Source organism: Barbus barbus (genome assembly GCF_936440315.1).
Source record: "Barbus barbus genome assembly, chromosome: 39".
Taxonomy (NCBI): Eukaryota; Metazoa; Chordata; class Actinopteri; order Cypriniformes; family Cyprinidae; genus Barbus; species Barbus barbus.
In genome coordinates, this window is record NC_136717.1 from 2,595,677 (window position 1) to 2,622,803 (window position 27,127).

At 37.9% G+C, this 27,127-nt stretch overlaps 1 protein-coding gene and 1 long non-coding RNA gene across 2 annotated transcripts in view; one reads left to right on the plus strand and one right to left on the minus strand.

Annotated features, from left to right (window-relative positions):
• LOC306858963 overlaps window positions 1-27,127 on the plus strand; it is a 1,377,007-nt gene that overhangs the window by 1,193,817 nt on the left and 156,063 nt on the right. The window lies entirely within an intron of this gene.
• The window catches only part of LOC306858855 (NLR family CARD domain-containing protein 3-like), a gene marked incomplete at its 3' end in the record, with an annotated part of 55,875 nt that continues 38,171 nt past the window's right edge, over window positions 9,424-27,127 (minus strand). The window contains exons 10-11 of the mRNA XM_079399623.1: window positions 10,037-10,083; window positions 9,424-9,947 (exon numbers count right to left, since the gene is read on the minus strand). Coding sequence (XP_079255749.1) covers window positions 9,424-9,947; window positions 10,037-10,083 — 571 coding nt within the window. The remainder of the gene's footprint in view (window positions 9,948-10,036; window positions 10,084-27,127) is intronic.

Consider the following 27,127-nt stretch of genomic DNA (forward strand, 5'->3'; position numbering starts at 1 on the left):
TAAATTATAGATAATTAGCATTAATTATAAATTATAAAGACTTGCATATACCACCTTTTTGCGTCCGGTTGTGTTTTTCCGAAGTAAATTCATCGACCGTGCATATGAAATCAAAACCATAAAAATGATTAATCTCTTGATTCAGAGGGAAATAAACATCAAACACAAAAAGTTAACATTTTAACATCTTTATTTAAAAATAAAGAAATATGACTGTATTTTCTGGCTTTCACCCGGACTCACTGATTAATCCTGCAAAAAGAAATAAGCAAGCGTCATTGAAATGTTGAAATAAGATACATACAGAGATTATAGCCCATCCTTGAAGTGGAAGTGAAGCAGTCAGTCAAGTTTTCATAATTTAGTAAAGTTTGATTTCCACATTTAATTAAAAAATATATAACAAACATGATTAATGAAACCATTTTAAGGTAAAAAAGATGTTTTGTTATAGCTTTTAGAGCAAAGGTACCACCAGTACCACCGCGTGTGACGTCACAGGGTTGGTTCGCTCCGTTGGCCAGTTAAGTAACATATAAGTATTTCTTTATTTTTTGAACACACACTTGTTTAAATGGAGGAAGATGAACTTGAACTGGACTGTTGAGCCCATAATAAGTGCAACTGCTCATGCATTTGAGCCGATGAGGCGAGGGGGCCGAGCATTACTGCCGTTACGGGTGGAAGAGGTTGAGAAAGCGGACTCAATTTGTCTGAAAGGTCTGACTAGGGATGGGCATTTTCCAAACATTTTGCATTTGACTATTTGGGCTCATAAAAAACTAATATTAAAACATTTGTTTATTTAAATGTGGTTTAATGAGAAAGACGTTATTTTTAATTAAAATTAAAGTTATCATCACGATTTCTTAACAAGCTTATGATTAGCCGTTACTCAACAATGTTCTACAACAACATTACGTTATATTGCAAGGTTTTATTATGGTTGAAAACGTGTAAACTACAACAACAACAAAAAATACATAAAGCATTCAAGATCAAACAGCAAACGGAAAAATCAAGCAGACTGTTCTAAATACAGTACAGAATGCAGGCTACATATACTCGAGTCAGCCTATATTTATTGTGTTTAAATTGTTTCACGTATTAATTCTGAGAGAAACAATAATATCCACATGCTTGGGTGAAAGTTTGTTCCTCAGTCTAATCCAAACTTTGCGAGGCAGATGACGATGTTCTGTGATCAAATACTAACTTAACACGCTCCACAGCACCACCAAGTGCATGTAGTTATAACTGCTTAGGATTTATCATGGATTCCCTGCATTCACGTCCAGCAAATTAACACATAGTAAAATTTGAATAGTGTTTTTATTGTTCGAATAATAATTACAGACCGAATATTCGAATGTTCGAATATTTGTGCACACCCCTAGGTCTGACATAACACGGTGCCACATGAACGATACTGTATGAAGCATTGTTTGTTTACATCACATTGCGCCTCACGCTATGAAAATGATGTTTGGGATATAACTTGAAATAGGCCTAGATAATGTGAGACTAAAGCTACAACATTCATGTCTTTTATAAGGAAAATAAAACATTGTGAAATGTAGTGTACATGCTTAGTTTTGAGTTTTGTCTGTTTCAAATCACAAAACAATGCAGTTGTATTTTGAAATGCTTTAACTGATCTAAGGCCATAACTAACAATTATTTTGGTAATCAAGAAATCTACTGATTATTTTGACAATTGAGTAATCTGATCATTTTTAGTAATAAAAATAAACCTAAGTGAAAAAGAGGCTTTAATATGACTATATTTATATATAAACTAACGATGAGGCAATCATAATTGGTTCAAATAAAGTGTCATTACATTACATGGTTTTATTGAACAAAACTGTTAAAATGCATAATGTAATATGCCTAATTGCCTATATATAATATGAATATACCAACTTAAGTGCATTATGTATTATAAAAAAAATTCCAGCAGAGGGCGCCAATGTTTCATTTTCAAGTGTTATTCAATGACGTTTAAATCCATTTAATAAAAGCAAACTCAGAGCAACTTTTATTTTTAAATCGCGATGTACAACAAATCGCATGTTTAGAAATATGTTGATGTTTTCTCCTGTGTTGGCATAGGTTTGTAAATGATTTACATTACAAATCTACACAGATAACACACACTGATTTCCCAGATGAACGTTAAGCAACCCAAACTCCAGCATATGCTGAGGAAGAGTTTGTGGACTGAGCTGCTGAGATGGAGACGCGCTTCACGCTTGTAAATGACAACAGTGCAGCACAAAGCGCGTCAGACTTTATATGCGTTCCCAAATTAAACCCAAACGAACAGCACATGCAATAAAAGACCGAGCAGTATAATGCAAGCTGAAATATCGCAAGATCTCGTGCACTCCCAAAAGCCGGGAGAAATGGTAATAATTAACACACGCAGCATTGTTAATTTTGCATGAAAATATTATTTTTACGAAAACTAATATGAACACTAATTTCATGTATAATGCCTTTTAAAGTTTCAAGTACTTTTCAAGTACCTTTTCATAAATATGGCTGTTTTCAAGGGTTTTCCAAGACTTAAATTTCAAAAAGTCAAAATTTTAAGCCCCTTGTACGAACCCTGACATACGTAAGTAAAGTGGAGGCAGAGTTTGAGATGGAAATTCTCACACAAATGTGCATTGCTTTTGAATTATGATATAAAATATTTAAGTCCATGTTTGATCATTTGTAGACTTAAACCTTAAATGGATAGTTCAACCTAAAACAAAAATTCTGTCATTAATTACTCACCCTCATGTCAGTCCAAACCCGTAAGACCTTCGTTCATCTCTAGAACACAAATTAAGATATTTTTGATGAAATCGGAGAGCTTTCTGACCCGGAACTGACATGTTCAAGGCCCAGAAACATAGTAGACATCGTTAAAATAGTCCATGTGACATCAGTGGTTCAATAGTTATTTTATGAAGCTACGAGATTACTTTTTGTCCGAAAAGAAAAGAAAAATAACGACTTTATTCAATGATTTCTTTTTTTCCGGGTAAGTCCACCACCCTTTATTTGACGGAGCTAACGACCGCGGGAAATGTAAAAGCCCGTTTCCACCACAGGAACTTTCCCAAGGAACTATTTTTGGCATAAAAAAAGTATAATTTTGACCCTATAATGTATTTTTGTCTATTGCTACAAATGTACTTGTGCTCCTTATGTGGTCCTTTGTGGTCCAGGGTCACATTTTTGTTTTCTAATGTAACATTTTATTATTTTAGCATGTAGATCAAGTACCTCTTTGATTCGGCTGAAGAAATGTGTGTGCTTTTAATCTTTTTAAAATGTTTAAATCAGTACAACTTATTTGGAGAACTGTATATAAAACTAAGGTTGCACTCAGTCTTTACTCGACTCAGACCGAAAGCCAAGCTGGCAACACGGGTGGCTAAGAGTGACTCGGGAATATCAGCGGCGGCAGCCGGTCTTGGCTCCTTTAATAGGAGTATGGTGCGAAACTCCAGTTCAATCCCAGAATTTACAAAGAGGCATTCACTGGCCAAGAAAAATGCCCTTTAGCAATAGGCTAAACAGGTAGCACCACCTCCTCTCCATGATCCGCACACTCCGAAAACGACAGATTCACCCGCAAGGACTGCCTCCAAAAAGGTACGTAACTGGTCAGACCAACCTCCCTCCGGTCTCTAAACCTCACACTATATACACATTGACTCCTCCTCTTAATTAGTGCTGCTTCCAATCCAGATACAATTTCATTTGGAAGGCGGTGATAGAAAATATCTGTAATGCCACAGAGTCAACTGAATAAATTTCATCGTAAAATGATTCAGTGATTCGAAATACCTGCTGCTCAAAATACAATTAAAAACAATCTCAACAAATTAGAATACTTCATAAGACCAATAAAAACATTTTTAGTGAATTTTTGGCCTTCTGGAAAGTATTTTCATTTACTGTATATGTACTCAATACTTGGTAGGGGCTCCTTTTGCTTTAATTACTGCCTCAATTCGGCGTGGCATGGAGGTGATCAGTTTGTGGCACTGCTGAGGTGGTATGGAAGCCCAGGTTGCTTTGATAGCGGCCTTCAGGTCATCTGCATTGTTGGGTCTGGTGTCTCTCATCTTCCTCTTGACAATACCCCATAGATTCTCTATAGGGTTCAGGTCAGGCGAGTTTGCTGGCCAATCAAGCACAGTAACACCATGGTCATTGAACCAGCTTTTGGTACTTTTGGCAGGTGCCAAGTCCTGCTGGAAAATTAAATCTGCATCTCCATAAAGCTTGTCAACAGAAGGAAGCATGAAGTGCTCTAAAATTTCCTGGTAGATGGCTGCGTTGACTGTGGACTTCAGAAAACACAGTGGACCAACACCAGCAGATGACATGGCAGCCCAAATCATCACTGACTGTGGAAACTTCACACTGGACTTCAACCAACATGGATTCTGTGCCTCTCCACTCTTCCTCCAGACTCTGGGACCTTGATTTCCAAATTAAATGCTAAATTTACTTTCATCTGAAAAGAGGACTTTGGAGCACTGAGCAACAGTCCAGTTCTTTTTCTCCACAGCCCAGGTAAGATGCTTCTGACGTTGTCTCTGGTTCAGAAGTGGCTTGGTAGCCCTTTTCCTGAAGACGTCTGAGCGTGGAGACTATTGATGCACTGACTCTGAAGCTCTCACAAGTGTTTGAATCAGCTTTGCTTGACAGTATTCTCAAGCTTGCGGTCATCCCTGTTGCTTGTGCACCTTTTCCTACCCAAATTCTTCCTTCCAGTCAACTTTGCATTTAATATGCTTTGATACAGCACTCTGTAAACAGCCACAGCTTTCAGTAATGACCCTCTGTGACTTACCCTCTTTGTGGAGGGCGTCAATGTTCGCCTTCTGGATCATTGCCAAGTCAGCAGTCTTCTCCATTATTGTGGTTTCAAAGAACAAGAGATACTCAGAATTTATACTGTATGGATGGCCATTAATTGAAACTCAAATGTAAATATTCTAATGTTTTGAGATACTGATTTTTGACTTTCATGAGCTGTAAGCTCTAATCATCAAAATTAAAACAAAAAAACTTTTGAAATGTTTTACTTTACATGCAATGAATCTAAAATATATGAAAATTCCACTTTTTGAAATAACTTACAAGAAAAAATGAACTTTTTCACGACATTCTAATTTATTGAGATGCACCTGTATTAATTAACATGAAGATACTGTGGAACAAATAGGTTGGTTTATTAAAATGTCCAGAACTACAGAAATGAATAGTATTATAATTAATGATTTTAAGAATAGCATGTGACTGTCAAGCAATAAAACTGTAATTAAACAGTTAATTTGTACAATATTAAACCCATAAAATTGTATTTGTATCAATTAATTATGCAACAGTATCAACATATTTTATATAAAGTAAGCCATGAAATGTGAATAATCAACTTAAGTATTTTTTTTTTAATTCTCAAAAGCCCCCACTGTAATAGTTTTCAGGTAGAAGAGAACTTCAAAAAGCTTTATAAAACATCGTTCTGTAAAACATTTCTCCAGCTGATACAGCTTGCTATAGTTACTGCATGCTGCCTAAATTTGTTCTTCATTTAAAGGGCTTTAGGGGACAGATAACATGGCCATTAAGTTTATAACATCAGAGTGGGGATCTATGACTCTAGATCATGGACAAGACCAAAGAGCTGTCCAAGGATGTCAGGGACAAGATTGTAGACCTACACAAGGCTGGAAAGGGCTATAAGACCATCGCCAAGCAGCTTGGTGAGAAGGTGACAACAACTGGTGCGATTATTTCACAAATGGAAGGGTAACACTTTACAGGGTACATGAATTTGTGCATGAATTATGCGTTATTTCATGCATTAATATCTCATGAATTATCAGGAACTAACAAGAATTCAAAATATATCATGACTTCATTGAAGAACAACACATTAAGACCTTAATTAAGATGGGTAAATCACCATGATTTATTATGCATGATCATGATGTTTTCTTTATTCACAAAAAAGGCCTTTACTATCTTCTGTGGATAAATCTATACTTTTGGTACATGAATCATCATGACATCATGTACCGAAAGTAGCATTTAGTAGTATTTTGTGAATGTAAGACTGCTTACCTCATGCGTGCATGCAGGCTAGAACAGTATGTCAATTAATGTGAGAACTCATTAATTATGATCTGAGTTATCAAGTACATTCATGTCTTCTTCATAGTAGCTTGCAGTAAATGGTTAGACCCCAACATTGGCCGATCACAGAACATATAACTTGTAAATTCTATTGACATCTAAATACAGTAGTCATCATTAACTAAGCATTAGATTCTCATGATTTCATCATGTTTGTGGCCCCTCAAATAAAAGTGGTGACGTGGTCCTTTGAAATACTGATAAACAGTGTGTTATTAATGTTGGCATAATTGTGAAATGACATGAATAAGAACATGAAAGTTTAAGCTTTTGCACACAATGCACTGTGGACACAAAAGGACTTTGATCTTAACTTTCTGCTTTATTCTTAAACAGTAACCCAGTTCTTAACCGAGTTAAATCAACAGCAATGCCTGGGAAGAGCTGAGAAGGAATTCAGTACATATACCATGAACTTTTAGTGCCTTCATCTGAAAACTCTTTACAAAACCATAAAGCTCTTAAAGGATTTGCAAAAAAAAAAAAAGGTTTCACAAACAGCTTGGTCTTTTTTAAGGTAACAAGCTACTGATGTGGACTCCTCGTGAAATATTTAATGCTGAACAAAAATAAAACAAACAAATAAAGGGCACAAACTCATGGCATACAGAACATGTTTACAACCCATTTTTTAAATTTGAATAAAATTAAAACTAAAAGAATTTCAAATCACATGAGCCAGTATTTTATTCAGAATAGAACACAGATAACATAAATGTTTAAATTATAAATTTTACACTTTTATGCACAAAATGAGCTCATTTCAAATTTGATGCTTGCTACAGGTCTCAAAATAGTTGGGACGGGGGCATGTTTACCATGATGTAGCATGTCCTCTTCTTTTCAAAACAGTTTGAAGGTGTCTGGGCATCGAGGTTATGAGTTTCTGGAGTTTTGGTGTTGGAATTTGGTCCCATTCTTGCCTGATATAAGTTTTCAGCTACTGAAGTGTTTGTGGTCGTCTTTGACATATTTTTCGTTTAATGATGCACCAGATGTTCTCTATAGGTGAAAGATCTGGACACAGACTCTTCTACTACAAAGCCATGCTGTTGTAATAGCTGCAATATGTGGTTTTGCATTGTCCTGTTGAAATACAGAAGGCCTTCCCTGAAATAGACGTCATCTGGAGGGGAGCATATGTTGCTCTAAAAACTTGATATACCTTTCAGCATTCATAGTGCCTTCCAAAACATGCAAGCTGCCCATACTCTATGCACTTATGCACCCCCATACCATCAGAGATGCTGACTTTTTAACTGAACGCTGATAACACGCTGGAAGGTCTCCTTCCTCTTTAGCCCGGAGGACACAACGTCCGTGATTTCCAACAAGAATGTCAAATTTGGACTCATCTGACCATAGAACACTTTTCCAGTTTGAAACAGTCCATTTTAAATGAGCCTTGGCCCACAAGACACAACGGCGCTTCTGGACCATGTTCACATATGGCTTCCTTTTTGCATGATAGAGCTTTCTAAGTGTTAAGACTAGGTCTCAGCTCCTAAATTATTTAAGAGTGCTGGACAGGTCTCCTAGCCTTGTTAACCCTCTAAGCGCCAAAGTCGCAAAATTGCGACAAGACGTCATACTTCATGAAATAGGCTGTAGTTCCTAATATGGTGTAATATCTCATTTGTATTCCCATCCACTAGATGGCAGACATGTAGTACTTCGATTCTAGACCAAAAGTGTTCGAGGAAATAGCAGAGCAAGTGAGCTGTCGTGTCTTTGATGCGGAAGCAGTTCAGTTCATAGCGTCTGAGTAAATTGTGAGATTTGTGAGAGAAAATCGACAAATGGCTAATAAAAAGTTGTACTGTGAGGATGTGTTGCAAATGTTATTCGCCGATTCTGACTCTGAAGGGGAATATTTGCCTTTTGGAGTCCGTCTAATGATCCCGCTTCTCCCGGTACATCTTTTCCGCTCAATGGTGCCGCTGCGCAAGGCGCGATCGTTCACAAAGCACAAACAAGTGATCATTTCAACACTTTGCCCAACGGGGATGGGGGTGACAGGGTGGACGTGGTCTTAGTGTCCATAGGAGAGCTGTTGCTCTCTGATAATCGGCCAGATTGCGCTGTTTGTTCTGATCGCGCACGCTCCAATTGCCACCGGCAGACAGTACAGGTGCAGTCAGTTTGGGGCAGGTCTGTGCGCTGTGCCATGCGATGAGAGCTACCATACTCCCAAGAACTATAAACTGTCACATAGATACCTGATTGGGCAGATAGCTGGTCAACTGATAAAAAATAGGCACATGTATTTGACTATGGCACACAGTAATATAGGAATAATTTACTACTTTCTCCTGTTTTACAGTTGATTTCCTCTTTTCCAGATCATTTGGAATGAGGATAAAAAGACAAAAAAAACAACAACATGCAAATAAGTTCAAACATCCATTCAATATCTATTATTTCCTGAATATTACTGATGAACTGATCAAAAAGTAGGCTACTGTTCACATGCATTTTACTACTATATAGTATAGTAATATAGTAATAATTTAGTACTTTCTCGTGTTTTATTGTTGGTTTCCTCTTTTCTGATCATTTGGAATGAGGACAAAAAGACAAAAAAACAAACAAAAAAATCAAACGTCAATTCAGTATCTACTACTTCCTGAATATTATGAAATTCAAGAGGGCCACTCCCTGATGACATCATAAAATGCAAATTAGACGAGTATATTTACACCCCACATAAACTTTTGGTCATGCCCAACATTTTTCTCATTCACAGTAGGGCTCTATCTTTAAGCCATTTCAAGCCACAAGCTTTTGAAATCTTGATGTCAAAATCCAGCATTTTTTCCAAAAAACCCTGGCGCCTAAAGGGTTAAGAGTAACAAGATGGCAGTAAAGAGGAGGAAACTTGATTGTCAGTTGCAAAAAAATAATTTTTGATCTTGACAAAGAAAAAAATTTAATAACTTCTTCCACAAAAAAAGTAACTTTGCTGTGCCACAAACGGGATTTTGGATGACGACATACACATGGACCAATCGCTGAATAGATTTCCTTAATTAAAAATATTCTCAGAGGAGTTTACATTCAACACACATTTGACAATAAAGAATTTTCAAGAGAATACATTATGGCAAGGAAATGTCATCACAACTCAGTTTAGGGAGCCGATAGACAATAGTGTGCTGATGCAGCTCAAAGCATTATGGGTAGAATCTCTCATCAGTCTATTCAGATTCATCAACACAGTTTCACTGATGATTGATGATAATAAACAATAAACCCAGGATAGAGCGGCTGAGTGAATGTGGTCTGTTCTGTGTGGATGAGGCTCGTTGTGTCAGAGACGCTGTAGAAGGACAGAGTTCCTGCACTGTGATCCACAAACACTCCTATTCTACTGCTGATGGGCTTCACAGGGAGATCAGTCTTTATGTCATTGTGATAAAAGGAGTAACTGTTAGGAGAGCAGATCAAACTCCAGGACTGATCATTAAAACCAAACTCACACTCAATACCTCCCTTCCTGCTTATGCTCTTATATGACACTGATATATATACATCATTATCTCCACTCCACTCAATCTCCCAGTAACAGCGTCCACACACACTCTCTCTACACAACACCTGACGATAAACATCAAATCTGTCTGGATGATCAGGATACGGTTGTTTTTCTTCCACACGTGTCACCTTTCTGTTCTCCTCAGACAGAACGAGAAGAGTGTTTGCTGTGTTTGGATCCAGTGTGAGAAAACAGGCATCTGAACACAAGAACAAAGACATTTATAACAACAACACAGCTGTCTGTGTCTGTGTGTGTGTGTGTTTGTTTGTGTGTGTGTAGATGTACATTTCTTCAGTCCTGCTGTAATCCTGGATTCTCCTCCATGATCCACACTAGAAAACACAATCACATTCAGTCAGTCAACAAACTTTTGCTATGCAGTTGTCAAGGTATTCAGGGTGGTTTCTAGGAAATTGCTATGTGGTTGCTAAGGTACTTGAGGTGGTTTCTATGCTGTTGCTATGGTACTTGGGTGGTGGCTAGGCTGTTATTAGGTGGTTGCCATGGTAAGGTGGTTGCTAGGGTGTTGCTGTGCAGTTGCTAGTGTGCATGGGGCGGTTGCCAGTAGAGCCGTGTTTTGCCTTTGATTGAAAGTCGTGAAAACACTAGTGTGGATGTTTTCTTTTGCTATTTGAGCAAATGGGAATGCAAAAAATATTTTTGTGGTATTCTCCCATTCACTGCTCTCGAAGGTAACCAAACTATGATGACTTCCACTGCTTTGAAACCTGGAAATGTGAAAAACGTCCGTTGACCCTTCATAACAGCTTGATTGACAGCCGATCTGACCAATCATAATGCCGAATCTGACATTTTGTCCATCAAACAAATCAGATAGAAGAGTAGATTAACGTTGGTTCACTTAAACTTGAAAAACTGTCCTCCGGTTTCACAGACAAGGCTTAAGCCTAATCCTAGACTAAAATCTAAATCTGAGCTGTTTAAACTGAAAGAAACTTGCACTGACTGATCTTAAAATGTAACAGCGCCTTTGTTTTGCCTCAAGATGCACACCAGTCATGTTTTTTTCTAAGTATGTTTATAAAAATTACTTAAATGTCCTAATTGAACTATGGCCTAATCCTGGTTTAGTTTAAGGCCTGTCTGTGAAACCGGGCCTGTGTGTATTAACATCTTTCCGCGATTTAAATGTGTTGGTTCACGTGTTGATTGATTTAATAAGGCAATACAGTGATATGTCACGACACATTAAAGACACATTGTTTGAATTTCCTAAAAAATTACAAAATTTTAAAGCTGAGACATTGTTTCATACCAGAAGTAAGGAGGGTGGGTTTTATTAAAAGGGTCAGTATTAATAAAATCATCTTTACATTGCTGGTAGGTTATCATTGCACAAATCAACACACTCTCTTCCTTTAAAAAATAAAAATGAGAAGTGTTGTAAACTAAAGCGCTGTCTTCACTGTAGTACACATACAAACAAACAAACACACACACACACACATTTGTACTTGTTTATGCTACATTGTGGGGACTACGGTAACTATGTAAACAGATTTTCTATAAAGGGTAGGTTTAGGGTTAGGGTTGGGTTAGGGGACAGAAAATATTGTTTGGTCAATATAAAAGTAATAAAAGTCTATGGAAAGTCCCCACAATTCACAGAAACACACACACAGTCCCTCACACAGATCACACACACACATTCAGAGGCAGTTTATTTACTTTCCAACTGACCACCAAACCATATTGCAAAAACAAGCTACTTTTGAGGATTGTGGGCTTTCCTGGAGCTGTTTGGAGCCATTGATGGAACTCATGTTTACATCATTGCTCCAACTGTAAACGAGGAGACATATCAATAGAAAACAAAGCATCAGTAATAATTTGTGATAATTTTGCACCATGCAAAGCATTTAACCTGTTAACCTTCACCCCCATTTGGGGCCTCGCAGGTGAAAACAACCTACCTAAATTAAAATGGTAACAGTTTGTGACAAAGTGTGCTTACACAAACAAATTAGGTATCTTTGGAAAGAAGAGACTCTGGGCTTTACTGTCTATCATCCAGAGTTGATAATGCTCAAAAAGATAAAAAGTTATAGGCACTGACGTGCCTTGAAAAATATTTTTCCACACTGAATGTTTTTTTATTTCATATACAAATACATGAAATAAGTCCTGGAGCAATCCAGAAAAGTAATGGATTGAAAGCCACATGTCTCATGAGTTCATATTTCAAATTTGAAGACGATACCATGAAAAATTAGATTCCTGCAATATTTTTCTGAAACTATTTATAGTCCCCCCACCCCCCTGTTTGAGGAAAAATAACCACCAAATGGATTGCAGAATTATACAAACTATTTTAGTCATTATACATGTTCCTGCATAGTTTTTCAATTATAAAATAATAGACAGATTTATTTGAGCACTAAAAAATACAAAAATAATTATTTGAGTAATAAAAAAGGAAAAAAAATAGAAAAAAATGCTTTGTATATAGTATGTATACTGAAGTATTCTGATTGCCAGACATGAAGTGATATTGCCAGACATGGTCATACAGTCAGTAATCACACGCTGATGTGCTTCCATTCAGATTATAATCAAACAGATGGGCCATATAATCAATAATAGCTGATCAATGAATCACAATGATAGCCGTCATAGAGTCGCTAATAAACACGCTGATGTGCGTCCATACAGATTATAATCATGCAGACACGGCCACATTCCCCACACAATACACACACACACATAAAAAATGTAGAAGAAAAAAAAAACAGTTTTTTATGGATAAAGCAGAACGCTAAGTTACGCCCCGCTCAGATGACAGCGTGCGTGTCACAGCGTGCGTCATGGCTGACTGGAGGGAGCGCCAAATTCAAATAATCTATATTCCACTTTTCGGAGACTTTTTTTTCCGTAGACGGTCTCATTATGTTTGTAAAACTGTATGCTACAGCACCGTGTTGTTTTTTTTACCACCAAGACGCTGTTTTTGAGCGTAATTTATTCCATAACGGACGCGAACAATAACTCTCTGAAGAAATGAAATGTAAACAAAGGAATATTCATCCTTATTACAACGTTATTGTTTTGCTGGACTAAAAGTGCTCGCTGGGAGTTGTTCTGTGGACCCTTACCTCTGAAACTAAACTGGGATTTCAGCAGTGGACGCGTTTGTGGCTCGTTATTACAATGATAAAGGTACGTACGGCTTTTTTATTCTGCCTGTTTTGATGTGTACTGCTTACACAAATGTAGCAAATACATTCCTTATAAGCTTTCCATCGAAAAACAGCGATCTGTCGTCGATGCTTGAGGCTTAGACCTTCAGAATGATATATAGTTTGTCAAGATTAATGATATTCTTTCACGTTAAATTCATTCATAAACATTAAACTAGTGGGGAAAAAACGCTTCAGTGTGATGTCGCTTTGGTGAACGTTAACAGGTTAAGAATCAGTCTTAGATGTTACTGAAAGTTGCTTTTAGCTTCTTTATAAAAGTCTCCTACTCTCAGAAAAGTCCTTCTTTTTGCTAAGAATATTAAAAATCAAAGCTTAAGACTATTCTTAAGAGCATTTCTGAGAAGTTTTATACATACGTGCCCAAGAAGCTTAAAAGCACGTGAGGTGCAACCGGCGTTAGCTTCTAGGAATGAAGCAAGCTCTAGTAGGGATGCCGGAAGTATGGCCCTGAGACACAGCGTCTCGTTCCCTTGGAGAACCATGGTTACATACGTAACCTGGGACGTTCCCCTCGCAGAAACACGAGCTGTGTTGGAAAACACTAGGGGAACGAGATGCCCAAAAAAGCAAACCTCAGGAACTTCTTATGATTACCTGCTCGAAGTGAGCATCCTGAAATTCAGTCGCCTGACTGAGCGGTTCAGTTGACTTAGATCTAAAATAGGACGCAACCCCCCATCCTTCTCGGGAACGACGAAGTACGACTGTAGATCCCAGACCACCTCGATGGCCTCCTTCCTCAAGAGAGTATTCACTTCTTGTTCCATTACAAGAACTTGCTCAGGACCCACCAGCGTGGGAATAACCCTGTTGAAAGGTGGCGGCGAAGCTCCGACAATAGCCTCGTTCTACAGTGTGCAGGACCTATCGAGACACATTTGGCAGTAGTTTCCACGCTGCCAAATACTCTACTAAGGGAACCAGTCTCTCGAGATTGGCCTCTGGTGTGCTTAGAGCTGCTAGCTTGGTGCCCTGAAGCGGAGGACCGGCAAGGGACGGCTGATCTAGTTGCTCCAGAGACCCCCAAAGGGGCGGCGAGCCTCTCAGTTCCGCTACATTTCCGGGCGGAAGAGACTGAGAGAAGCACTTGCTTTGACCACTGTGCCCTGGAACACTGGCAGGGTTGGCAGACCGATCTCCTGCGGTCACTGAGGAGAGACGGGCACCATGTAATGCAGTGTACCTTGCTCTTCCCTAGAGGGGCCTGCCCTCATAAGTCCTGGGCCATGGGCATCAGGATGTTCTAGCCGAAAACTATCCAGCGAGAATGACGGTTCGCAGATCTGCCTTCTGCTAGAAGCCTTCGGCCCGGCAACGCCACTCTGACTCCAAAATTCTGGGGAGTACGAGAAGTGACGTTCCCTGAATGAGGAGCTGGAACACGGTTTGGGCTGCTCCTACCCCAGCCCCTGCTGACCACCACAACCTCCTCGGAGGAAAAGTGGTAAACATCATGCTCTCACTCGAGAAATTATCCAGAGAGGCTCTTGTATATCATACATATATAATTATGTGTGTGTATATATATATATATATATATATATATATATATATATATATATATAGGAACAGTAAAGACAAAATTGCTCTGTTGGCTGTGGAGTCAAGACATTTGTAAATATGATTAAAAGATAAAAGACAAAACTACAGAATGTCACATTTTATTATTAGCCTTTTCAACACATTCATGTTTTACCAAATAAAAAGAACAGCACTTTTAGAGTTCATCCCACTCATTGATGTGAGCATAAGTATTGGGACAGTTGAACATAAGGCAGATATAAAAGATTAAAAGCTATTATTTAGTTGCAGATCCCTTGCACACAATCACAGCAGTGAGTCTGTGACCCATAGACATCACCAGACTCTTGGTCTCATCCTTTGAAATACTTTTCCCAGCCTTTAATGCAGCCAATTCCAATTGTTGCTTGATTTGGGGAGTTTCTGCCTTTACTCTCCTCTTCAGCTGCTGAAATTCATGTTCAATCGGATATACATATGGAGATTGACTTGGGCAATCTAAGACTTTCCATTTCTTTGCACTTTTTGGACAATGACCCAAAAATTGAATGACTCTTTTACACTCATAATACAGAAGTTGAGGGAATCGCAACAAGTGTTCGTGTCTGTCTAAAATATCTATGTTCCCCTTTTTCAGGGAGACTACACGGGCGCTGGATCTGATGGAAAAGAAGAAGATAGGGGCTCGCCCGTCTTCATTCCCTCCACCTGATCCATCTACGATTCCCATGAGCGCAGCCACTGCTCTGCCTCGGCAAAAGCGGGGCTGGCACCGTGAGGAACGCTGGTGAAGGCTCCCTCCTCAACGAGAGCCTTCGGGGAGCAAAGCGTACGCAGTGGAAGCTGTTTACAATGCAGGCAGTCAGCCCCCTCGAGAGCTGACTCTGCGTGCTTCACGTATCCCCGCTCGTGATGTAGCGAGGGCAGGGAGGAACACACAATCTGTAACGTGATCTGCTTTCGCCTTTATGTTTTGTCTTTGCCTCTGCTTTAGACATACTGGAGCTTTATACGTTGCTGGACTTGTAACTTGACAAACAACAGTAAATAAGATTCACAGAACATAGATTGTGACTGACAAACACAGAGCTTTGCTGAATGAGAGAAAACTAACACCAGTTGCACCTCACGTGCTTTTAAGCTTCCTGGTCGTTATGTCACCCGCCCACCCTTGGACTGATTACACATATGATTCAGAGCATGGTATGGCTAAAGGCGTTCCCCTAGCGTTTTCCGACGCAGTTCGAGTTCCTGAAGGGGAACTGAGGTAATTCATATAGTCTTTCTCTCTCTCTCTCGCTCTCTCTCTCTCTCTCTCTCGTAAATGAACACTTGATGAATTACACTTTTCTGAGATTGGAATATGAAGTGGAGATCACTAAAGTTTACCGGTGTAAAAGCAGCGCTTCTATCCACAGTAGAGAGAGAGCTTGTGCACATGGTTGCCAGGTTGATAAAAATAAGTAACACACTCAGCAGATGTATTAGGATTGCACAAGTGCTCTGATTCGTGGATTACTTCTATATCAGGCAATCTCGGTTGTGTTCCTTTGCGGCCAGATTAAACCTTGCTGTAGTCTATGTATTACACTTCATTCATATATTTTTTTATTTATTTTTTTTAGAAATCTTGCGCTTTTCCATTTTTTCATTTTTATTTTCTTTAGAAAATGACCAATCGTTTCACTAGATAAGACCCTTATTATTCGCCTGGGATCATGTAGAGCCCCTTGAAGCTGCATTTTTAACCTTTAATCTGTTAGCCACCATTGAAGTCCATTATATGTAGAAAAATCCTGGAATGTTTTCCTCAAAAAACTTAACTACTGCCAAATGTGTCTCGATAGGTCCTGCACACTGTAGAACGAGGCTATCGTCGGAGCTTCGCCGCCGCCTTTCAACAGGGTTATTCCCACGCTGGTGGGTCCTGAGCAAGCTCTTGTAATGGAACAAGAAGTGAATACTCTCTTGAGGAAGGAGGCCATCGAGGTGGTCTGGGATCTACAGTCGTACTTCGTCATCAGGTATGTAATAATAATTTACCTAATTATGCAGGGAATATTAAATAGAATATAAATATGGTACGTATGGTATTATGTACTATACTATGGTATTAGTATCAGAAATTGCTTTAAATATACAATAAATAATACAATGCTTGCCTACTATATTGCTCTTTGTTGTACTGAAATTCAAAGCTTACCATGCATCATCTTGGAAATAAAGCATTACGTCTCTAAGTCCGTACCGCAGGTAGTCAGTATTATTTCTGTGAATAAGTTATGATGTGTATATTTTTAATGTCCCTGATCGACCCACATCTATCTCAGACTCGTAAAGATCATGCCAATTCTATGGCATTTTACTAGCATTACAGTTTCCATAGTAGCAAAATGTCATGTGTATATGTTGAATTATTAATTTAACCAACATTTAAATCATTACCTGCTCCAAAATTAATGCTGCTAACAAGATCATTGTTGAAATAATTGCAGTTAGCCTACTGTATGTGTAAAAACACTAACAAAATTACATAAACGGTGAATAACTGTACAAGGCAAATTAAGGTATATACATTTACAAATCATAAATCTTTATCCACATTTCAAAATGAGCACTTTGTCATTTGTAATAGATATGTTAAGGATCTCTTCCATCTGATGTTTATCAAGTTCATCTGATGTTTGCTACTATAATGTATATGTATGTAACTTTTTAATAAGCTAGGGAAACTCCCAAAATTAAATAAATTAAGAGTTTACATACTTCGATGGTTCACGAAAGAATGTACAGTGAGACTTCAGATAGAAAAACGTGGACTTATGATGTTCTCATTAAAATTGTGCGATTTCATATTCATTCAATAGAATGTATGGGAATACTAGGGAATATCAATATGGCGGCGCATTGACTTCACTTTTATTGACATCATGAGTAATCCAGTTCTCTATTATAGATCAGTAATAGGACCCCTTTCCTATATTTTGCCTGCGGCCCCCAAATCACTAAATCAGCCCCTGCCTAAACTTTACTATTACCTTACTAAATAAGAGTGTATTGAGGAAAAATTCTTAGTTAATATTGAATATGTGTTCTCTAATATAAAATATTACATAGTGCATTTACATGCACATTCTTAATCCAATTATGCTTAATAAGCCAAAAACGCACATGGTCATGTAAACGCGGTAACCTGTTTTCTTTCATCGGAGTAAGGTCATACACGGCCTTATAAGTATGAACTGGATGACACAGGTAGTTTTTTGCCTCTTACCCCAATTTTGCGTGGCATGTAAATGCAATAACCTGCTTTCTGTCGGCTTATTGAAGTGCGCATGTGTGATATGTGACAGGAACGCATCATTAGTGCAGATTTAAGCGCATCTAGACCGAGCAAACGTTTTGCAGTAAAGAAAGAAGGAAATATGGATCACAAAAGCAGACTCTTTCATGACTCAGAAAATGATAGAAATGGGGGGGGGGGGGCATATCTCATATCCTGATATTTTGTGAGGAACTGCTGTGGGGCATGGACTCTTTTTGGTTTCTTTTTAGGTCTGCTGCTCTCTCTCTCCATGTCAATGTCCTCATCTGATGTCATGTTTTTTTTTTACTTGCAAGGCATGAACACACACACACTTTTCTGTCACCGAGCACATAACTTTACACTACTTTGCCAACTTAAATGCCTGGTGAATAGGCAAACTAGCTTGAAAATTATGTAGTGTTAGGATAACGTTATTCATGTTAGATATTTCCCAAAGGTCTGTACTCAGTCACATACGAGAGCTGCACGATTCTGGATAAATTGAGAATCACGATTTTTTTTGTCTCAAACAGAGATCACGATTCTCCCACGAAACAAAATAATGTGTGACAAAATATAATTGCTGCAGTCTATTTAAAAGTGTTTAATTTGAACGAATTATTAAACATTTAAATTAATATGTATTTATAATATATTTAGTTCATATTCAAATTATGAAAAAGTGGTTTGCATGAATGATTTAATGTCTCACTCGTTTCTTTACTGGATGAATCAGTGTTTTTAAACGAATCGCTTGATTCAATCACAAATACATTTTTTAAGTCACTTTTCTGCACCTAGTGGCCAAACAATGCAATCGACACAAACGTTATTTGAAGCGCCAGTTAACTTTCAAAAGGTCTATTTTGATCGCTACCACAAACATCAGTGTTTATATCTGAACTATTAACTTATGAGTGACTGTAATACAGAAATAATACTGTGTAGTTGAAAAGACTGTTTGTGAAGCAGTTACCCAAACACTGTAACTCTCTGCTCTCTGTCAGCAGCTGAACACAGATGTGAATGTTCCGGTAAGACTTTATTAAAGGTTTATTAGACACGGGCGAAGCTCTAGTGCAAATATATCAGTATTTATCCAAGTACCTGCACTTTAAGAAATCATCGCCATGTTTTATTTTGTGTAACTACTCATGTAACCGTCTTTAAATAGGGAAAATATGGAAGTGTTTGGCGGCTTCTAAATTCATCCCTGTTTCAACAATGAATGGTGCTAAGCTAAACGCTAGCATAGTGGTACCGCGCATTAGAGTGATTGAGTGCCCGCACTGAGATGGGAGAGGTACATATCATGAAACGCAGTGAAACAGCCAGTGTAAACGAGGATTGTTTTCATTTTAAAACACTGCTTTAAAATAAAAACGCACTAGTGTAAACTAGTGTAGGGCCTTACCATAGCAAAGGAAAACCAATCTCCTCTTAGCTTATACCGAAATCCGATGACATTTTTCTTTACGAATCCTCATTTTGTACTTCTAATTTATGACCAGTGTTTTGTTTTGCTCTCTCCTGTGCTTTCGTGTTTGTCACTTCTCAACAGCGCATGCGCAACGGCGACATTCTATGTCAGGGATATTCAGTTGGCAGCCTGATAATGTGCCCTTCAAGTAGCCTAGTGTGAAAAAGACATCTTTAGAATAAAATTAGTTCAGTCGGACAATGGGCCCTACAATTATGAAATGACACGCATCTGTTCAATGCAGCACGAGCTGCAGTCAAAGGCTGCGCAGAGCACAAGTCACGTAACGTTAGGCGAGTGGTGCGAGCAGCCTCCCTGGTGAGACGTGAAGACTGACAGGATGATAGATGATAACTTTTGTTAGTTTAATTTATTCTGTTTATTTCTTTCTTCAGTTTATTTTTTTCCCACAAAAAGTGAAAAAACATTACCCCACTACAGCCTAGTTAGTCAAAATGTCTCTTTCTACTTTGAAAAAAATAAAAGTTGATGCAGAAAACAGCGAATGGACAGAGAAGTATTTGTTTACATCTGTCTGTGCTAAGCCCGTATGTTTACTATGCAATGAGTCATTGTAAAGAATTAAACTTGAGAATTGTTTTTTTGGGGCTATCTGCATGCTATGAAAAAACATATTACACTGTATGGAGCTTGTACAGAACAAAAGAGAGCAACATCAGCATCCTGACGAGTGGCGTGGATATTGGGAAAAAAAGCAAAGGCCATTTACCGATCCAGAGACTGTCAAGGAGTGTATGCTTGCGTCAACTGAGGAGGTGGTTGAAAAACAGACAAGAAAACCCAAAACAGCTTACTTGATTCAATCAAGAAAATTCCATTATGAGACACCTTAACTATTATTGTATATTTTTGTTTACTCACTATAACATTATCTTATTCAAAATGATAGACATGTTTAAAAATGTAATCCATGTACTAGTCTATGCAAAAGTGTGATATCCTACTGTACTGGATGTCTGGATGTTGATTAATGGTCTTGGAGTGCCATCTACTGGTCATACTGAGTATAAATGTTTTGAGGGACATACAACGGTGCAGGTGTTGCCTGTGAACTTAGAATAACCCGAGGAACTTTGGGTGACTTCCAGAATATGACAAATACGTGTAAACAACTGTGATGAATGTCTTCTGGGAGCACTGCCAACCAATGGGAGTAGAAGAAGAACTTTTACTTTTTAAAAATGGCGAATATGAAAAATGACCAGGTGGACTAGTAATTAAAAGTGGACAAGGCCAAATAAGAAAAACAGGAACTACCAAATATGGGCAATAAAAAGCATATATATACTGTACTGACACTCACAGAACTCAGACGCAGTTTGATGTGGCGGCTGTGTTCTCGGCTTTATCTTGTCATAATAAAGTCTTTTCTTTCACATTTGAAACTCTGCTGTTTTGAGCCTTTCTGATTGCACCAACTGAGATCCGGACGAGAGACAACCTCTTGTGCCACGACACTATAAGGAGAGTGAATGAATTGACTGACAACAGTGATATAGCGCAGGTGTGCCTTTATGTGAGATTTTTTGACAGTGAATGCTTTTGGGAAGATTTACTTGGACTACAAGCTGGATTTGAGACGTATTAACATGCTAGTAACTGATGGTAGGCAAAGGTAGGCAGGATACAGGGCCTGTCTGCTCGTTTGGCGGCTGTGGTTCCGCAGCTGAGATCACTACATTGCCTTATTCACCAAAGCCTCTTGTGTGCAAAATTAACCCTTAAATGCATGAATGTTTTGCCAACCATTACTACATATTCGGGTCTTTAGCGATCCGGACCTATATATCCAGCACGGATGGATCTCTAACTGCTGCAATAGCAAAAAAAAAACTTGATATTTTAAGAACAATTACAGAAGAATAAAATAAAGCATATTTCGTTACTATTTTATCATCGCCGTCATCATCAGAGCGCACTTCCACAGTATATTCAGCATCTGGCTCATATTCACGATCTCAGCCATATTCTCAAAACGATTGAGAAATTTTCATTGACTTCATATTCAATATTTTGATCACTGGCAGCTTATTTACCACATCCAGCATCAAATGGCAGTGACATTTATATTTCATTGCACATAGTAATGCTCTGCAGTATAGCCATTCAAACCAATTCAGTTTTTGCTGATGATATTTGTTAGTTTTATGCCTGAGGTAATTATGTGTAAAACACCACGTCATCATTGTGTATCAAACAGTGCCACCTTGAGGAAAAAAGATGCATAGCACATATTGAGTCAGCAGATATGTAAATATAGTTGCGTGGAAAAAAATACTTTACACATTTACATCCCTCGGGCCTCTAGTGACCCAATACACTTTTTACAAAAAAATAGGCATTCTTTTATATTTTGCTATTTTTTATTTTTTTTATAATGAATAGATTGAGGAATACTAAGAAAGCTGATGTCTAACTTTAAAAAATGAAGGAGGGAGAGAGTAGAGAATGATGTACCGGGTTGCTAAAGACCCGAGGTATGCATTTAAGGGTTAAGTGGTGAGTTAAAAGAGACCATGGACTCTACCATGGCTATTATTAACTTTATTTGTTGTACCTCCAGCTTACAACACCGCCTTTTCTGCCAGTTGCTGTCAGATATGTTGGCTCAATATAATGACTTGCTTATCCACAATGACATTACATGGCTTAGTAAAGGAAACACATTGAATTTCAGAGAAATGCCAGGATCTCATCCTCTAGTTCACAAAATCGTTTCAAATCACTAACAGGCTCAAAATTTTCTGATGATTATGGAGAATTGGGAATTTTCCAGTGCCGTTTGTTTTTTTTGAGTGACATCTTTTATCACTTGAATCAAATCAATTACGAGCTACAGGGCAGAGATCAAACAGTCATGGAACTTGAGGAGAAACTTCATGCATTTCAAAATAAGGTCACACTTTTTTCTGCCAATCTATGTCCTGGAAAAATGCTCCTCTTCCCTACATTGCACACATCAGGTCAACAAATCCCAGAGGTGATGACGGATTTCATAGACCCACTGAAAACCAACTTTGCCGATAGGTTTGATCATTTTAGTATCCCCACTGAAGTGAGGAAATTCGTTAAGGACCCTTTCTGTGTGAATGTTGAGGGAGAGTTTGCGTCAAAAGCAAAGGAGCTGGTAGTGTCACTAGATGAGGTGTCTTTACAACTTGAACTCATTGACATTCAGTCATCAGATGACCTGCAACAGGCAGGTTCTGAAATGTTTTGGACACATCAAGTCAGCCAGGAGAAATTCCCTAATTCAAGGGGTCTCACCACTTTTGTCCTCACAATGTTTGGCTCTACTTACACGTGGGAGTCATCATTCTCACACATGAATGCCATTAATATGAGTAATCGCGCATCCCTAACAGCATAGCACCTCCACCACTGTATGCATATTGTGCTGACAACATATACACCTGATTTTGCTGCTCTTACGAAATCGAAAAAATTTAATTTCTCTCATTAGAAGGCAGTCTAAATGTTTGCCAATCTTTGAGATGGCTGTTGTAGTTTAAATAGGGCTACTGAAATATTTTACTTTGACAAAAATACCATAAAACAATCTGTTCCATATTATAAACTTTTTTGTTATGTGCACTTAACTTTCAGTTAAATGAGTTTCTAATGAGTGCAATATGGCTCTCTGTTTTGGAAGAGCCAGGACATTTTTTAACATAACTCTGATTGGATTCGTCTGAAAGAAGAAAGTCTTATACACCTAGGTGGATGCCACTTGGGTGAGTAAATATTGGGCTAATTTTTATTTTTGGGTGAACCCTTTAAGGACCCAAATACAGAACTGAAACCATATTCTGCTGCTCTGTGAATGTGGCCAATGTAGGTCTATGAGATTTTTCCCAACTTTGATTGTCATTTTTATGAAAACCATAAGTCTGATCAGTTAGAAAATATATAGCACACTACATCTGAAGATCTGAGTTGAATTTGAAGGATGAACTGTAGCTTGAAAATTACAGGAGGAGATACATTTTATTTAACTTAATCTTTTCCAAATCATTGAAAGTCTAAATCATAATTATCAATATAAAACATGCTAAACTTGCTTTTAAACACACCAACAATGCAGCATACATGTTAGAATCATGATAGCAAAAAAATAAAAATATATTTTTCATTCTGGTTGTTTCAGAGAGACTGAACTGGTCTAAAACAGAGACCAGCAGTAGCAGTAACTTATATTCCTGCACTTCACAAGAGCTTGAAGAAACAGCAGAGTGAGATGAGTGTTTCAGTCTCAAACCAGACCACAAAATCAACAGCTGCATCAAATGCACGGAAATGTTGAATATAGCATAGTTTGATTCTGACAGAAACAGGGAAATACTGCAAGTCCAGTCATTTAGAGTAGGATAAGATGGGGCAAGATGATTTTCTCTTGACCATAAATAACACAAAATCATAAAATCTCTTTTCAACTTTTTTGATGAATGGCTACACTATTAGTCATTTAATGGATCATCTATCAGTATATTTAGTCAGTGTAAACGGTTTGGAGGTTAACTGATCTAATTACATGTTAAATGCTGAATGAACATGTTGAATATTAAAGGTTTTTGTGTTCTACTAATGATGTCTATTTGTTAGTGATCTGGAGGCATCAGTGTTTTTAGATTTGTGGAGTAATATATATATATATATATATATATATACACATACACATACATACATACATACAGGTCCTTTTCAAAAAATTAGCATATTGTGATAAAGTTCATTATTTTCTGTAATGTACTGATAAACAACAGACTTTCATATATTTTAGATTCATTACAACACAACTGAAGTAGTTCAAGCCTTTTATTGTTTTAATATTGATGATTTTGGCATACAGCTCATGAAAACCCAAAATTCCTATCTCAAAAAATTAGCATATCATGAAAAGGTTCTCTAAACGAGCTATTAACCTAATCATCTGAATCAACTAATTAACTCTAAACACCTGCAAAAGATTCCTGAGGCTTTTAAAAACTCCCAGCCTGGTTCATTACTCAAAACCGCAATCATGGGTAAGACTGCCGACCTGACTGCTGTCCAGAAGGCCATCATTGACACCCTCAAGCAAGAGGGTAAGACACAGAAAGACATTTCTGAACGAATAGGCTGTTCCCAGAGTGCTGTATCAAGGCACCTCAGTGGGAAGTCTGTGGGAAGGAAAAAGTGTGGCAGAAAACGCAGCACAACGAGAAGAGGTGACCGGACCCTGAGGAAGATTGTGGAGAAGGACCGATTCCAGACCTTGCGGGACCTGCGGAAGCAGTGGACTGAGTCTGGAGTAGAAACATCCAGAGCCACCGTGTACAGGCGTGTGCAGGAAATGGGCTACAGGTGCCGCATTCCCCAGGTCAAGCCACTTTTGAACCAGAAACAGCGGCAGAAGCGCCTGACCTGGGCTACAGAGAAGCAGCACTGGACTGTTGCTCAGTGGTCCAAGTACTTTTTTCGGATGAAAGCAAATTTTGCATGTCATTCGGAAATCAAGGTGCCAGAGTCTGGAGGAAGACTGGGGAGAGGGAAATGCCCAAATGCCTGAAGTCCAGTGTCAAGTACCCACAGTCAGTGATGCTGGTGTTGGTCCACTGTGTTTTATCAAGGGCAGGGTCAATGCAGCTAGCTATCAGGAGATTTTGGAGCACTTCATGCTTCCATCTGCTGAAAAGCTTTATGGAGATGAAGATTTCATTTTTCAGCACGACCTGGCACCTGCTCACAGTGCCAAAACCACTGGTAAATGGTTTACTGACCATGGTATTACTGTGCTCAATTGGCCTGCCAACTCTCCTGACCTGAACCCCATAGAGAATCTGTGGGATATTGTGAAGAGAAAGTTGAGAGACGCAAGACCCAACACTCTGGATGAGCTTAAGGCCGCTATCGAAGCATCCTGGGCCTCCATAACACCTCAGCAGTGCCACAGGCTGATTGCCTCCATGCCACGCCGCATTGAAGCAGTCATTTCTGCAAAAGGATTCCCGACCAAGTATTGAGTGCATAACTGAACATAATTATTTGAAGGTTGACTTTTTTTGTATTAAAAACACTTTTCTTTTATTGGTCGGATGAAATATGCTAATTTTTTGAGATAGGAATTTTGGGTTTTCATGAGCTGTATGCCAAAATCATCAATATTAAAACAATAAAAGGCTTGAACTACTTCAGTTGTGTTGTAATGAATCTAAAATATATGAAAGTCTAATGTTTATCAGTACATTACAGAAAATAATGAACTTTATCACAATATGCAAATTTTTTGAAAAGGACCTGTGTATATATATTTATAATTAGATGATATTTAATATTATCAAAAATTTCCATGAATTAGATATACATTTCAGACATCTTCACTTTCATTACAATCTATAGGCTAATTGAGCAAAATAATTAAATTAGGCTTGCGCGTTTCCCTAGTTGCTTATACATGTATTTTCAGACATAATTGCTTGTTTTTTTTTTTATTTTGCTTTTTAATATCCTCCTGAGACCCAACTATGGAGTTTTTGCCTCTGTAGTGGATATTCTATTTCAGTGAATTTCTCTGAGACCTCACACGTCACAATTGTGAGTCTGGATGTCCTGTACAGAGCACATTTCAGGGCTTTATAGAGATACTAAATGATTGTAAGTTTCATCATGACCACTCCCTCTCCTAGGTTTTTAAAGATGGCTAAATTTAATTTAGTGAAAAATGTTACATCCTTATGGAAATGATTATATTTTGTAATTGTCATTTAAATCTGAATCATTTTCTAATTGTTTGTCATAAAGCAACATCTTAGGAAAATGTTATGGGTTTTCAAATTCAAATATGACTTCCTGTTATGAAACAGGACATCATTTCATACATGTCCACTGTAGAGGACACCAGGACTAAAAGCATGTTTATTATGCATTTTGGAAGACATAACAATTGAATTGGAAAATAAATGATATATCTATTTTGTTATGAAATATTAGATATTCTGAAAATCTGGCCAATTATTACTCCCATTATGACAATTATTTTTTCAACATGCTGTCCCAACAGCAACACATTAATATATAAATTAGATACACTGTTTAAATGGGAAAAAACCAGTTTATGGAAATTTTTACACACATATTGCATAAAACAAAATGGTATATCAAATCATTGTGTTATATATTTTATAACATAGTTGAGAATCATCCTTAAAGTTTAGAAGAAAAAAAATCCTGAAACCTAAAAATGTATTGGTGATTTAAAAAAAACAAAAAAAAAACATTGTTTTTGCCTTTTTGATGTCTATTCACGCCATTTTATTTTTAGAAAAACTTAGTCCTAGTGACCTCTACAGAGGACATAGAATAAAACATGAATAAAATATAAATTTTCATTAATTTTTTCGTTAATTTTCAATTTTTTTTCTAATGCTCTAAACAATGTAATGTCATGAAAAAATAATAAATTCACAAAGCTTTTTTTTTGGGGGGGGGGGGGGGGAAGGGGGGGTCTCAGGAGGCTATACATTTACTGACATTAGCATAAATGACTACAAACACAGAGAAAGCATTTTGTTACCTATAATTCGTTTTAAATTTCAAAATTGCACAGAAATGTTACAAACAGGAACACTTAATCCATGGGTAGGCATGTCTGGTCCTAGAGAGCCTCTGGCTGTTTCTCAATTCCAAGAATGCAGAGAATGGACTTGTGTTCTCATGGAGACCAGTCTTGCTAGGCTTCCTTGAAAGAACGAACTCGGAAGTATGCGAGAACACAGAACACATCCTTGTGAGAATTGAGATGTACTGCATTCTTGTTTAACTGACTACAAAGTCTCAGCATAAGCAGT